Genomic DNA, 15,498 nt, shown 5'->3' with positions numbered 1-15,498 from the left:
GGGGCCAGATAACATCTCCCCATGGGTATTGAGAGAGGGAGCAGAGGCGCTATGTGTACCCCTAACAACAATATTCAATACATCTATCGAAACAGGGAGATTGCCTGAGGCATGGAAGACAGCAAATGTAGTCCCAATCTTTAAAAAAGGAGACAGACATGAAGCATTAAACTACAGACCAGTGTCACTGACATGTATAGTATGCAAAATCATGGAGAAGATTATCAGGAGAAGAGTGGTGGAACACCTAGAAAGGAATGATCTCATCAACAGCAGCCAGCATGGTTTCAGGGACGGGAAATCCTGTGTCACAAACCTACTGGAGTTCTATGACATGGTGACAGCAGTAAGACAAGAGAGAGAGGGGTGGGTGGATTGCATTTTCTTGGACTGCAAGAAGGCGTTTGACACAGTTCCACACAAGAGATTGGTGCAAAAACTGGAGGACCAAGCAGGGATAACAGGGAAGGCACTACAATGGATCAGGGAATACTTGTCAGGAAGACAGCAGCGAGTCATGGTACGTGGCGAGGTGTCAGAGTGGGCACCTGTGACCAGCGGGGTCCCGCAGGGGTCAGTCCTAGGACCAGTGCTGTTTCTGGTATTTGTAAACGACATGACGGAAGGAATAGACTCTGAGGTGTCCCTGTTTGCAGATGACGTGAAGTTGATGAGAAGAATACACTCGATCGAAGACCATACAGAACTACAAAGGGATCTGGACAGGCTGCAGACCTGGTCCAGCAATTGGCTCCTGGAGTTCAATCCCACCAAGTGCAAAGTCATGAAGATTGGGGAAGGGCAAAGAAGGCCGCAGACGGAGTACAGTCTAGGGGGTCAGAGACTACAAACCTCACTCAAGGAAAAAGATCTTGGGGTGAGTATAACACCAGGCACATCTCCTGAAGCGCACATCAACCAAATAACTGCTGCAGCATATGGGCGCCTAGCAAACCTCAGAACAGCATTCCGACATCTTAATAAGGAATCGTTCAGGACCCTGTACACCGTATACGTTAGGCCCATATTGGAGTATGCGGCACCAGTTTGGAACCCACACCTAGCCAAGCACGTAAAGAAACTAGAGAAAGTGCAAAGGTTTGCAACAAGACTAGTCCCAGAGCTAAGAGGTATGTCCTACGAGGAGAGGTTAAGGGAAATCAACCTGACGACACTGGAGGACAGGAGAGATAGGGGGGACATGATAACGAAATACAAAATACTGAGAGGAATTGACAAGGTGGACAAAGACAGGATGTTCCAGAGATTGGACACAGTAACAAGGGGACACAGTTGGAAGCTGAAGACACAGATGAATCACAGGGATGTTAGGAAGTATTTCTTCAGCCACAGAGTAGTCAGTAAGTGGAATAGTTTGGGAAGCGATGTAGTGGAGGCAGGATCCATACATAGCTTTAAGCAGAGGTATGATAAAGCTCACGGCTCAGGGAGAGTGACCTAGTAGCGATCAGTGAAGAGGCGGGGCCAGGAGCTCGGACTCGACCCCCGCAACCTCAACTAGGTGAGTACAACTAGGTGAGTACACACACACACACACACACACACACACACACACACACACACACACACACACGCACACACACACACACACACACACACACACACACACACACACACACACACACACTACAAAGAACTACAAAGGGATCTGGACAGGCTGCAGACCTGGTCCAGCAATTGGCTCCTGGAGTTCAATCCCACCAAGTGCAAAGTCATGAAGATTGGGGAAGGGCAAAGAAGGCCGAAGACGGAGTACAGTCTAGGGGGTCAGAGACTACAAACCTCACTCAAGGAAAAAGATCTTGGGGTGAGTATAACACCAGGCACATCTCCTGAAGCGCACATCAACCAAATAACTGCTGCAGCATATGGGCGCCTAGCAAACCTCAGAACAGCATTCCGACATCTTAATAAGGAATCATTCAGGACCCTGTACACCGTGTATGTTAGGCCCATATTGGAGTATGCGGCACCAGTTTGGAACCCACACCTAGCCAAGCACGTGAAGAAACTAGAGAAAGTGCAAAGGTTTGCAACAAGACTAGCCCCAGAGCTAAGAGGTATGTCCTACGAGGAGAGGTTAAGGGAAATCAACCTGACGACACTGGAGGACAGGAGAGATAGGGGGGACATGATAACGACATACAAAATACTGAGAGGAATTGACAAGGTGGACAAAGACAGGATGTTCCAGAGATTGGACACAGTAACAAGGGGACACAGTTGGAAGCTGAAGACACAGATGAATCACAGGGATGTTAGGAAGTATTTCTTCAGCCACAGAGTAGTCAGTAAGTGGAATAGTTTGGGAAGCGATGTAGTGGAGGCAGGATCCATACATAGCTTTAAGCAGAGGTATGATAAAGCTCACGGCTCAGGGAGAGTGACCTAGTAGCGATCAGTGAAGAGGCGGGGCCAGGAGCTCGGACTCGACCCCCGCAACCTCAACTAGGTGAGTAGAACTAGGTGAGTACACACACACACACTTGAAAACCTCATGCATCAACATGTCAGGGACTCAACCAGAGAGAGAGGGGAGGATGAGCCAGCAAGACTGGATCTTGTGTTCACCCTGAGCAGTTCAGACATTGAGGACATCACTTACGAGAGGCCCCTTGGAGCTAGCGATCACGTGGTTCTGAGTTTTGATTATATAGTAGAGTTACAATTGGAGAAGGTAACAGGAACTGAAGGGGACAGGCCAAACTATAAAAGGGGGGACTACACAGGTATGAGAAACTTCCTGCAGGAGGTTCAGTGGGACAGAGAAATGGTAGGAAAATCAGTAAAGTAGATGATGGAATATGTGGCAACAAAGTGCAAGGAGGCAGAGGAAAGGATTGTTCCCAAGGGAAACAGAAATAATAGGAAGACCAAAACGAGTTCTTGGTTTACCCGAAAGTGTAGGGAGGCAAAAACTAAGTGCAACAGAGAATGGAAAAGGTACAGGAGGCATAGGACCCAGGAAAACAAGGAGATTAGTAGAAGAGCCAGAAACGAGTATGCACAAATAAGGAGGGAGGCCCAGCGACAGTATGAAAACGACATAGCATCGAAAGTCAAATCTGACCCGAAACTGCTGTATAGCCACATTAGGAGGAAGACAACAGTCAAGGACCAGGTGATAAGGCTGAGGAAAGAAGGTGGAGAACTCACAAGAAACGATCAAGAGGTATGTGAGGAGCTCAACACGAGATTTAAGGTAGTATTTACAGTAGAGACAGGAAGGACTCTGTGGGGACAGACCAGATGGGGACACCAGCAAGGAATACACCAACAAGTGTTGGACGACATACATACAGATGAGGAGGAGGTGACGAAACTGCTAAGGGACATCGATACCTCAAAGGCAATGGGACCAGACAACATCTCCCCGTGGGTCCTTAGAGAGGGAGCAGATATGTTATGCGTGCCACTTACCACAATCTTCAACATGTCCCTGGAAACTGGGCAACTACCTGAGGTATGGAAGACGGCAAATGTAGTTCCCATTTTTAAAAAAGGAGACAGAAAAGAAGCACTAAACTATAGACCTGTGTCACTGACGTGTATAGTATGCAAAATTATGGAGAAGATTATCAGGAGGAGAGTGGTGGAGCACCTGGAACGGAACAAGAGTATAAATACCAATCAGCACGGATTCACGGAAGGCAAATCCTGTGTCACAAACCTTCTGGAGTTTTATGATAAAATAACAGAAGTAAGACACGAGAGAGAGGGGTGGGTTGATTGCATCTTCTTGGACTGCAAGAAGGCCTTTGACACAGTTCCTCACAAGAGATTAGTGCAGAAGCTAGAGCATCAGGCGCATATAACAGGAAGGGCACTGCAATGGATCAGAGAATACCTGACAGGGAGGCAACAACGAGTCATGGTACGTAATGATACATTACAGTGGGCACCTGTGACGAGCGGGGTCCCACAGGGGTCGGTCCTAGGACCAGTGCTATTTTTGGTATATGTGAACGACATGATGGAAGGGTTAGACTCAGAAGTGTCCCTGTTTGCAGATGATGTGAAGTTAATGAGGAGAATTAAATCTGATGAGGACCAGGCAGGACTTCGAAGAGACCTGGACAGACTGGACACCTGGTCCAGCAAATGGCTTCTCGAATTTAATCCTGCCAAATGCAAAGTCATGAAGATAGGGGAAGGGCACAAAAGACCACAGACAGAGTATAGGCTAGGTGGCCAAAGACTGCAAACCTCACTCAAGGAGAAAGATCTTGGGGTGAGTATAACACCGAGCATGTCTCCGGAAGCACACATCAATCAGATAACTGGTGCAGCATATGGGCGCCTGGCAAACCTGAGAACAGCATTCCGATACCTTAGTAAGGAATCGTTCAAGACACTGTACACCGTGTATGTCAGGCCCATACTGGAGTATGCAGCACCTGTTTGGAACCCGCCCTTGATAAAGCACGTCAAGAAACTAGAGAAAGTACAAAGGTTTGCCACAAGGTTAGTTCCAGAGCTAAGGGGAATGTCCTATGAAGAAAGATTAAGGGAAATCGGCCTGACGACACTGGAGGACAGGAGGGTCAAAGGAGACATGATAACGACATATAAAATACTGCGTGGAATAGACAAGGTGGACAAAGACAGGGTGTTCCAGGGAGGGGACACAGAAACAAGAGGCCACAATTGGAAGTTCAAGACACAAATGAGTCAGAGAGATATTAGGAAGTATTTCTTCAGTCATAGAGTTGTAAGGCAGTGGAATAGCCTAGAAAATGAAGTAGTGGAGGCAGGAACCATACACAGTTTTAAGACGAGGTTTGATAAAGCTCATGGAGCGGGGAGAGAGAGGGACCAGTAGCAACCGGTGAAGAGGCGGGGCCAGGAGCTAAGACTCGACCCCTGCAACCACAAATAGGTCAGCACAAATAGGTGAGTACACATTTATATATATATATATATATATATATATATATATATATATATATATATATATATATATATATAAATATATATATATATATATATATATATATATATATATATATATATATATATATATATATATATATGTCGTGCCGAATAGGCAGAACTTGCGATCTTGGCTTAAATAGCAACGCTCATCTTGCCATATAGGACAAGTGAAAATTTGCGTATGCAAAAATTTCGCCAAAATCATTCTGAACCTAACAAAAAAAAATACGTTTGATTGTGTTTGTGTACTACTAAATTACTGTAAACGTATTTAAAATATATTTAGATGGGTTAGGCTAAAATAAATTTTACTTGTTTTAATTAGGTTAGGGAAGTTTTCTAAGATTCTTTTGGTCCAAAATTAAAATTTTTTTCATTAACATTAATGAAAAAATATATCTTTAAACGTGTAAGAGAAAATTTCAGAAAGGGCTTAATTTTAAATGAGTTTTTGCTAATTGACCAGTTTTACATATTCGGCACGACATATATATATATATGTATTATATATTATAGGTAGTAGGTTGGTAGACAGCAACCACCCAGGGAAGTACTACCGTCCTGAAACAAAAACCTGTAACTGTTTTACATAATGGTAGGATTGCTGGTGTGTTTTTCTGTCTCATAAACACGCTAGATAACAGGGATATCTTGCTTCTCCTACTTGCAGTTTGGTCACACTTCACAGACACGCACATGCATATATATATACATACATCTAGGTTTTTTCTCTTTTTTCTAAATAGCTCTTGTTCTTCTTTATTTCTTCTATTGTCCATGAGGAAGTGGAAAAGAATCTTTCCTCCGTAAGCCATGCATGTCGTATGAGGCGACTAAAATGCCGGGAGCAATAGGCTAGTAACCCCTTCTCCTGTAGACATTTACTAAAAAAGAGAAGGAGAAAAACTTTATAAAACTGGGATGCTTGAATGTGCGTGGATGTAGTGCAGATGACAAGAAACAGATGATTGTTGATGTTATGAATGAAAAGAAGTTGGATGTCCTGGCCCTAAGCGAAACAAAGCTGAAGGAGGTAGGGGAGTTTCGGTGGGGAGAAATACATTGGATTAAATCTGGAGTATATGAGAGAGTTAGAGCTAAGGAAGGGGTAGCAATAATGTTGAAGGATCAGTTATGGAAGGAGAAAAGAGAATATGAATGTGTAAATTCAAGGATTATGTGGATTAAAGTAAAGGTTGGATGCGAAAAGTGGGTCATAATAAGCGTGTATGCACCTGGAGAAGAGAGGAATGTAGAGGAGAGAGAGAGATTTTGGGAGATGTTAAGTGAATGTACAGGAACCTTTGAACCAAGTGAGAGAGTAATTGTGGTATGGGACCTGAATGCTAAAGTAGGAGGAACTTTTAGAGAGGGTGTGGTAGGTAAGTTTGGGGTGCCAGGTGTAAATGATAATGGGAGCCCTTTGGATGAACTTTGTATAGAAATGGGTTTAGTTATAGATAATACATATTTTAAGAAAAAGAGGATAAGTATACAAGATGTGATATAGGGAGGAATGACAGTAGTTTGTTGGATTATGTATTGGTAGATAAAAGACTGTTGAGTAGACTTCGGGATGTACATGTTTATATAGGGGCCACAGATATGTCAGATCACCTTTTAGTTGTAGCTACACTGAGAGTAAAAGGTAGATGGGATACAAGGAGAATAGAAGCATCAGGTAAGAGAGAGGTGAAGGTTTATAAACTAAAAGAGGAGGCAGTTAGGGTAAGATATAAACAACTATTGGAGGATAGATGGGCTAATGATAGCATAGGCAATGGGGTCGAAGAGGTATGGGGTAGGTTTAAAACTGTAGTGTTAGAGTGTTCAGCAGAAGTTTGTGGTTACAGGAAAGTGGGTGCGGGAGGGAAGAAGAGCGATTGATGGAATGATGATGTAAAGAGAGTAGTAAGGGAGAAAAAGTTAGCATATGAGAAGTTTTTACAAAGCATAAGTGATGCAAGGAGGGAAGAGTATATGGAGAAAAAGAGAGAGGTTAAGAGAGTGGTGAAGCAATGTAAAAAGAGAGCAAATGAGACAGTAGGTGAGATGTTATCAACAAATTTTGTTAAAAATAAGAAAAAGTTTTGGAGTGAAATTAACAAGTTAAGGAAGCCTAGAGAACAAATGGTTTTGTCAGTTAAAAATAGGAGAGGAGAGTTATTAAATGGAGAACTAGAGGTATTGGGAAGATGGAGGGAATGTTTTGAGGAATTGTTAAATGTTGATGAAGATAGGGAAGCTGAGATTTCGTGTATAGGGCAAGGAGGAATAACATCTTGTAGGAGTGAGGAAGAGCCACGTCATGTATTAAAAACCATTTGTCTCCATTCACTCCTATCAAACACGCTCACGCATGCTCACTGGAAGTCCACGTCCCCTTGCACACAAAACCTAATTTACCCCCTCCCTCTAACCTTTCCTAGGCCGACCCCTACCCCTCCTTCCTTCCACTACAGACTGATACACTCTTGAAATCATTCTGTTTCGCTCCATTCTCACTACACGTCCGAACCACCTCAACAACCCTTCCTCAGCCCTCTGGACAACAGTTTTGGCAATCCCGCACCTCCTCCTAACTTCCAAACTAAGAATTCTTTGCATTATATTCACACCACACATTGCCCTCAGACATGACATTTCCACTGCCTCCAGCCTTCTCCTCGCTGCAACATTCATCACCCATGCTTCACACCCATACAAGAGTGTTGGTAAAACTATACTCTCATACATTCCCCTCTTTGCTTCCAAGGACAAAGTTCTTTGTCTCCACAGACTCCTAAGTGCACCACTCACCCTTTTCACCGCTGACACGTCCACTCCCAAATATCTGAATACATTCACCTCCTCCATACTCTCTCCCTCCAATCTGATATCCAATCTTTCATCACCTAATCTTTTTGTTATCCTCATAACCTTACTCTTTCCTGTATTCACTTTCAATTTTCTTCTTTTACATACCCTACCAAATTCATCCACCAATCTCTGCAACTTCTCTTCAGAATCACCCAAGAGCACAGTGTCACCAGCAAAGAGCAACTGTGACAACTCCCACTTTATGTGTGATTCTTTATCTTTTAACTCCACGCCTCTTGCCAAGACCCTCGCATTTACTTCTCTTACAACCCCATCTATAAATATATTGAACAACCAGGGTGACATCACACATCCTTGTCTAAGGCTTACTTTTACTGGGAAATAATCTCCCTCCTTCCTACATACTCTAACTTGAGCATCACTATCCTCGTAAAAACTCTTCACTGCTTTCACTTCTTGTACAGAAAGATGTATTTTAGGCACGCGCCCTAACTCTGAGGAGCTAGATAAGAATTTCGCTTTATAATCAGTGACAAACACGTAACAATATGTACAAGACATGTTTCTCTCATACCTCATGTATTTTATAAGCCACCTTTGTATCAACAGTGTATATCTTAAATCTTATGTACCATATTATGTAATAAAACGTACCTATTGCTAGAAAAGTATGAGAAGATGGGTGGTAGGGGAAGTGGAACATTTAAATGGCTTCAGGCAGAAATCCAAATATTTTTCCTTGAAGCCTATGGGTCCAGTAATTTGTACCAGAGTTGCAAACTATGGTCTGGCTAACATAATGTTAAGGTCTGGCAACCATAATGTTACACCTGGTCTGGCTAACATAATGTTACACCTGGTCTGGCTAACATAATGTTACACCTGGTCTGGCTAACATAATGTTATGGACTAGCTTATATAATGTTACACATTGTTTGGCTAACTTAATATTATGTTAGCCAGACCAGGTGTAACATAATGTTAGCCAGACCAGGTGAAACATTATGTTAGCCAGACCAGGTGTAACATTTTATTAGCCAGACCAGGTGTAACATTATGTTAGCCAGACCAGGTGTAACATTATGTTAGCCAGACTACGTGTAATATTATATTAGCCAGACCAGCTGTAACATTATGTCAGCCAGACCAGGTGTAACATTTTATTAGCCAGACCAGGTGCAACATTATGTTAGCCAGACTACGTGTAATATTATATTAGCCAGACCAGCTGTAACATTATGTCAGCCAGACCAGGTGCAACATAATGTTAGCCAGACCAGGTGTAACAATATGTTAGCCAGACCAGATGCAACATTATGTTAACCAGACCAGGTGTAACATTATGTTAGCCAGACCAGGTGCAACATTATGTTAGTCAGACCAGGTGTAGCCAAATGTTAGCCAGACCAGGTGTAACATTATGTTAGCCAGACCAGGTGCAACGTAATGTTAGCCAGGCCAGGTGTAACATAATGTTAGCCAGACCAGGTATAATATTATGTTAGCCAGACCAGGTGTAACATTATGTTAGCCAAACCTTAACATTATGTTAGCCAGACCAGGTGTAACATAATGTTAGCCAGACCAGTTGTAACATTATGTTAGCCAGACCAGGTGTAACATAATGTTAGCCAGACCAGTTGTAACATTATGTCAGCCAGATCTGGTGCAACATAATGTTAGCCAGACCAGGTGTAACAATATGTTAGCCAGACCAGATGCAACATTATGTTAGCCAGACCAGGTGTAACATTAGATTAGCCAGACCAGGTGTAACATTATGTTAGCCAGACCAGGTGTAACATTATGTTAGCCAGACCAGTTGTAACATTATGTTAGCCAGACCAGGAGTAACATTGCGTTAGCCAGACCAGGAGTAACATAACGCTAGCCAGACCAGGAGTAACATTACGTTAGCCAGACCAGGTGTAACATTACGTTAGCTAGACCAGGAGTAACATTGCGTTAGCCAGACCAGGTGTAACATTACGTTAGCCAGACCAGGAGTAACATTACGTTAGCCAGACCAGGAGTAACATTACGTTAGCTAGACCAGGAGTAACATTACGTTAGCCAGACCAGGAGTAACATTACGTTAGCCAGACCAGGAGTAACATTACGTTAGCCAGACCAGGAGTAACATTACGTTAGCCAGACCAGGAGTAACATTACGTTAGCCAGACCAGGAGTAACATTACGTTAGCCAGACCAGGTGTAACATTACGTTAGCCAGACCAGGAGTAACATTGCGTTAGCCAGACCAGGTGTAACATTACGTTAGCCAGACCAGGTGCAACATTATGTTAGCCATATCTTAACATTATGTTAACCAGACCAGGTGTAACATTGTGTTAGCCAGACCAGGTGTAACATTATGTTAGCCAGACCAGGTGTAACATTATGTTAGCCAGACCTTAACATTATGTTAGCTAGACCAAATGTAACATTATGTTAGCCCGACCAGGTGTAGCATTATGTTAGCCAGACCTTAACATTATGTTAGCTAGACCAAATGTAACATTTTATTAGCCAGACCAGGTGCAACATTAGGGACCCGTCGGGGAATTAATTGGTCTGGTTAACATAATGTTGCACCTGGTCTGGCTAACATTATTTTGCACCTGGTCTGGCTAACATAATGTTACACCTGGTCTGGCTAACATAATGTTACACCTGGTCTGGCTAACATAATGTTACACCTGGTCTGGCTAACATAATGTTACACCTGGTCTGGCTAACATAATGTTATACCTGGCCTGGCTAAATGTTACACCTGGTCTGGGTAACATAGTGTTGCACCTGGTCTGGCTAACATAATGTTACACCTGGTCTGGGTAACAGACTGTTGCACCTGGTCTGGGTAACATAATGTTACACCTTGTCTGGCAAACATAGTTTTACACCTGGTTTGAGTAACATAATGTTACACCTGGTCTGGGTAACGAACTGTTGCACCTGGTCTGGCTAACATAATGTTACACCTGGTCTGTCTAACACAATGTTAAGGTCTGGCTACCATAATGTTACACCCCATCTGGTTAACATAATGTTACATCTGCTCTGGCTAACATATTATTACACGTGGTCTGGCTAACATAATGTTACACCTGGTCTGGGTAACATAATGCTAGACCTGGTCTGGATAACATAATGTTACGCCTGGTCTGGCTAACATAATGTTACACCTGGTCTGGATAACATAATGTTACACCTGGTCTGGCTAACATAATGCTACACCTGCTCTGGTTAACATAATGTTTCACCTCGTCTGGCTAACATAATGTTACACCTTGTCTGGATAACATAATGTTACACCTGGTCTGGCTAACATAATGTTACACCTGGTCTAGATAACGTAGTGTTACACCTGGTCTGGATAACGTAGTGTTACACCTGGTCTGGTTAATTAACATAACATTGTGGATCAGAATATGTAATTTCCTGTAATTGATCTGATTCCAGCCATTTAAAGCTTGGTAACTATTTCAATAAAATTTTAAATCTTCACCAACGCTGACTAAACTTATGAAGGTTCAACCTTCTTATAAAACGTGTAGTCAATAATATTTGGAAGCTGATCAGAAGAAACGTCAGTTACTGAGTAAATATTGTCTCTATATTTATTCACTATAACTAGCAAACTGGAACTTATGTCAGGCAGTGGCAGAATAAGTGGTGCAAGTGTGAAGCCGATCAGTTGAGTCATTCCCCAGTTATTATATAGATTCCAATGATTCAAAACCATTTTTTATGCTATCTAGCATCAACATTCATACCTGAAAACAGACATAACTTAATAGATATTCTTCTGGGTCTAAGATGCGTCAATCACTGAATATTAAAGCCGTTAAAATGAGATAAGCTGAAAATTATTTAATGTCATTTAACTAGAAAAAAAAAACACGATTTTGCACTTGTAATCATCCAGTGTACATTTCTGCCATCGTTCAATATTTTGAAACCATATTTTAATGAAGGAATTTTGGAATTTATCCAAGCCATTCCAGGATGCTTGGAATAAGTTAAACAATTTTAGTCATAGAAAACGTGAAGATGCCTATTGTTCCAGGAATTTGGTCCTCGTTACCGTACACAAGTGTTGAATGAGACATTGACGAGTATTAAGCGAAATAAAATCGTAAAGCTGGTAAATAAAAATCAGACAACCTATTTAGAGATACCTAATAATACCCTAATACAAATATTAATAGGGAATAGTTCATACAGGAATTAGTTTATGCATTGTTTAGTGTGTACACAGGCCTCTGTTTTCTAACAAGGCTGTGACTCACGAAAGAGTTATAACAGGATTGCAAACAAATGATGGAATGGCTGAGACTTGAACCCATGACAAGTGAGTCCGAAGACTCACGAACCAGTCAGTGGCTTGAACTGTGAGATTTAAGACTCACTTGCCACTTGTTCATACTCCACACGTGTTCGCTGATTTGCTTATGTGACATAAACTGAACATATCAAGTTATATAAATCAAACTGGTAAGAGGAAGTAACTGCAGCATTTACACATGGTATATACAAACAGTATATATCAAGTGTGTAAGATTCAGGCTGGAAAGCTTTAGCATATGGTGCATATACAAACTGTAACTACTAAGAATAATACACAAATAACCTGCACAAAGGAGAGAGGAGCTTACGACCACATAAATGTATGACTTCGTAAACGGTCCAAAACTCTTCTCTCCTCTTTGCTGGTAATTTGTCTATTGTTCCAGTCACGGCATTGTGCCTTTTTGCGCTTTACCAAATATAAGAAATAAGCAGGAAAGCAGGAGCAGTGATAGCAACGTGCAGCCATCGCCAGTCCCTGATGAAGATAGCCAACACTCCAGTCATAGCTTCACCCAGTGCAAGTGCTATGTGAATGATTATTCCACAAAATGTGCGCCATTTACCACCAATAAACTCTAGAGCTGGAAAAAAAGAGAATAAAAAATAATTACAGGTATTCATGAGCATTTCTGTCTTGCAACAATTTGCAATTAAAAATTTTCCAATGATTATGTGATCTTTTGCATTAATTTGTAATACGAAATGGAGAAGTGTTTATATCTAGTAAACTGTATCCAAGTGAACCTTTACATGTTTTAAACAAGTATATTACCAAACTAGCAAAAGTATTCCAAAAAAAAAGACAATTTTTCAATTATAATACAATTAATTATTTTTTAATTAAAAGAAACTCATAGGTTTCAGTAAATTTATATCGATTTAGTCCGTGAATATATACATCGAAAGATGAATATTTCTGTTTACATGTGCTGAGAATTTACTTTAATTCTGTCATTAAGTGTTAAAATATTTCTTGGATGATGGTAAACAGGCGATTTGCAGCCTTAATGACCCCTAGTGTAGTCGATTACATTTAAATCCCCATTAGCAAATAAATTATTTATTACTTTCAATTATAAGTGTAAGAAATACTTAATATTATTTATAAAGATTTGATATCACATTTTTGCCAGTCTGCTCTGTTATCTACATAGAACAAGTAAGTGACTTAAAATATAAAGTGATATGAATACAAATACTGTATAATGGTTTCTTTCTTTAATAAACAGTGAATAAACTACATTCAACCGACACGATATCAAATATAATAATGTTATAATATCGTGGTGATTCGTCTGTAAAAAAAATTGCAGTTGTGATCAAGTGGGGCCCATGATAACCTCACTGTGGTTAAATAACAAAAAAAGGCACAATACCGTGACTGGAACGATACACAAATAACCCGCACATAGAAGAGAGGAGCTTACGACGACGTTTCGGTCCGACTTGGACCATTTACAAAGTCACACTAACCAGAAGTGGAGCAGGACGGCTATATATAGACAGGAAGAGGTAGTGGTGGTAGTAGTAGTAGTAGTAGTAGTAATAGTAGTAGTAGTGGTAGTAGTGGTAGTGGTAGTAGTGGGGAATAAGGAGGAGGAGCCAGTCAAATACAAAGAAGGGGGAGGACTGCAAGGGAGCTAGGTGCCCACAGAGGGAGAGCAAGTGCACAGAGATGGGGGAAAGGGGAAGTGGTGAAATAAATAATGAAGGAACAGAAACACGAGACAGAAGAAAGAAAGACAACCCTGAGGAGAAAAAGGAAAGAGGAAAGGGGAAGAGGGAGAAGAAGAAAAAGAAAGAAAAAATGAGGAATCAGGTTAAGTCACTGGTGTTCTGAAGTTTGGAGCATTTTACAATGTAGTGGGAGAGGAAGGCATCTACAGAGATGAAGCCAGGACTAAGATTCGTACAAGGAAAGTTGTGTATTAGAGAGGATTCAACTAGACGGCGACTGTTAGAGTTGGAAGAGGGAAGACAGTTTTAGCAGAAGACCAGTCAATAGGATGGCTATGATCTCTGACGTGACAGAACAGAGCATTGTTAGTGTCGGCAAGCCTAACACTATTTTTGTGCTCACTAAGTCTGTCAGAAAGAGATCGACCAGTTTCTCCAAAGTATTGAAGAGGACAGGAGGAGAAAGAAATAGAGTAGACACCAGGAACATCTGTAGATGGAGGAGAGGTATGAACGAGATTAGTGAGAAGAGTGTTAGTCTGGCGGAAAGTAAGCTTGATGTCTAAGGGACGGAGAGAATTGTTGAGATTAGAAAGACCGGAAATGTAGGGAAGGCAGAGGACAGAAGAGTTCCCAGGAGTAGAGAGTTTGGGAGAGAAGAAATTACGTTTAGCACGTGAGAAGGCAGAGTCTATGAAATGGGAAGGGTAGCCAAGACGGGAAAACGAATTATGAAGAGTGGAAATTTCTGCTGGAAGAAACTGAGGAGCACAGATGCGGAGGGCACGGAGAAAGAGGGAGATAAGAACACATTTCTTGACAGGGGAAGCATGATAGGAAAAGTAGTGAATGTACATGCCACTGTGCATAGGTTTTCGGTAAACGGAAAAGGAAAAACCTGTATCTGAGCGGTGGACATGGACATCGAGGAAAGGAAGCAAGGAATTAGGTTCCCATTCAGCTTTAAACTTAATGGAAGGGGCAAGATTTTTAAGAGCTTCAAGAAAAGGTTGGAATAGACTGGAGTCATGAGGCCACAGAACAAAGATGTCATCCACATAGCGGAGCCAGAGTGAAGGTTGCACATCGAGGGTAGGAAGAAGAACAGTCTCGAAGTATTCCATGTAAAGATTAGCAAGGACAGGAGAGAGAGGAGAGCCCATAGCGACACCGAAGGTTTGAGAAAAATATTTCCCTTGGAAGGAAAAGGAATTAGAGTCCACACAGAGGCAGATAAGATCATGAAAGACATCAGTAGGTATAGGGAGATGTAGAAACCCTACATGGGCCTTCTCTCTAAGGAAATCAAGGACATCATCAAGAGGGACATTGGTGAAGAGGGACTCAACGACAAGACTAAGCATCTTACAGGTTGGGAGAGAGCGAACCCGTTCAATGAAGTCTTGAGAGTGACGGAGGTGGACAGGAGAAAAAGTACCAAGAAAGGGAGTGTTACGGCCCCCTGCCAAACTAGCGGTTAAATAGTTAACCTGCCGGCCGGCAGTACCACTGGGTACGTCATCAAACCCATTGTGGGGACTGCTGAGCCGGCCTTAGAGCATTATGTACCTGAACACCTTACGGTACGCTTGTAAGCATTAAGTACCTGAGTGCCTCACGGTGCGCATCTAAGCAGTAGGTACCTGACCACCTAATCGTACACATCTACTGGCTTTAGAAACATTAAGTACC

General features: G+C 41.9%; 1 protein-coding gene across 1 annotated transcript in view; it reads right to left on the bottom strand.

The window, feature by feature from the left end:
- The window catches only part of LOC128701918 (organic cation transporter protein), a 210,168-nt gene that overhangs the window by 114,368 nt on the left and 80,302 nt on the right, over positions 1-15,498 (bottom strand). Inside the window, exon 6 of the mRNA XM_070099880.1 lies at positions 12,542-12,710. Within this exon, the coding sequence (XP_069955981.1) occupies positions 12,542-12,710 (169 nt within the window). The remainder of the gene's footprint in view (positions 1-12,541; positions 12,711-15,498) is intronic.

The sequence above is a fragment of the Cherax quadricarinatus genome, chromosome 69 (genome assembly GCF_038502225.1).
Source record: "Cherax quadricarinatus isolate ZL_2023a chromosome 69, ASM3850222v1, whole genome shotgun sequence".
Taxonomy (NCBI): Eukaryota; Metazoa; Arthropoda; class Malacostraca; order Decapoda; family Parastacidae; genus Cherax; species Cherax quadricarinatus.
The sequence above is the reverse complement of the archived record's forward strand: the minus strand, read 5'-3'. Positions and strand labels throughout refer to the sequence as shown.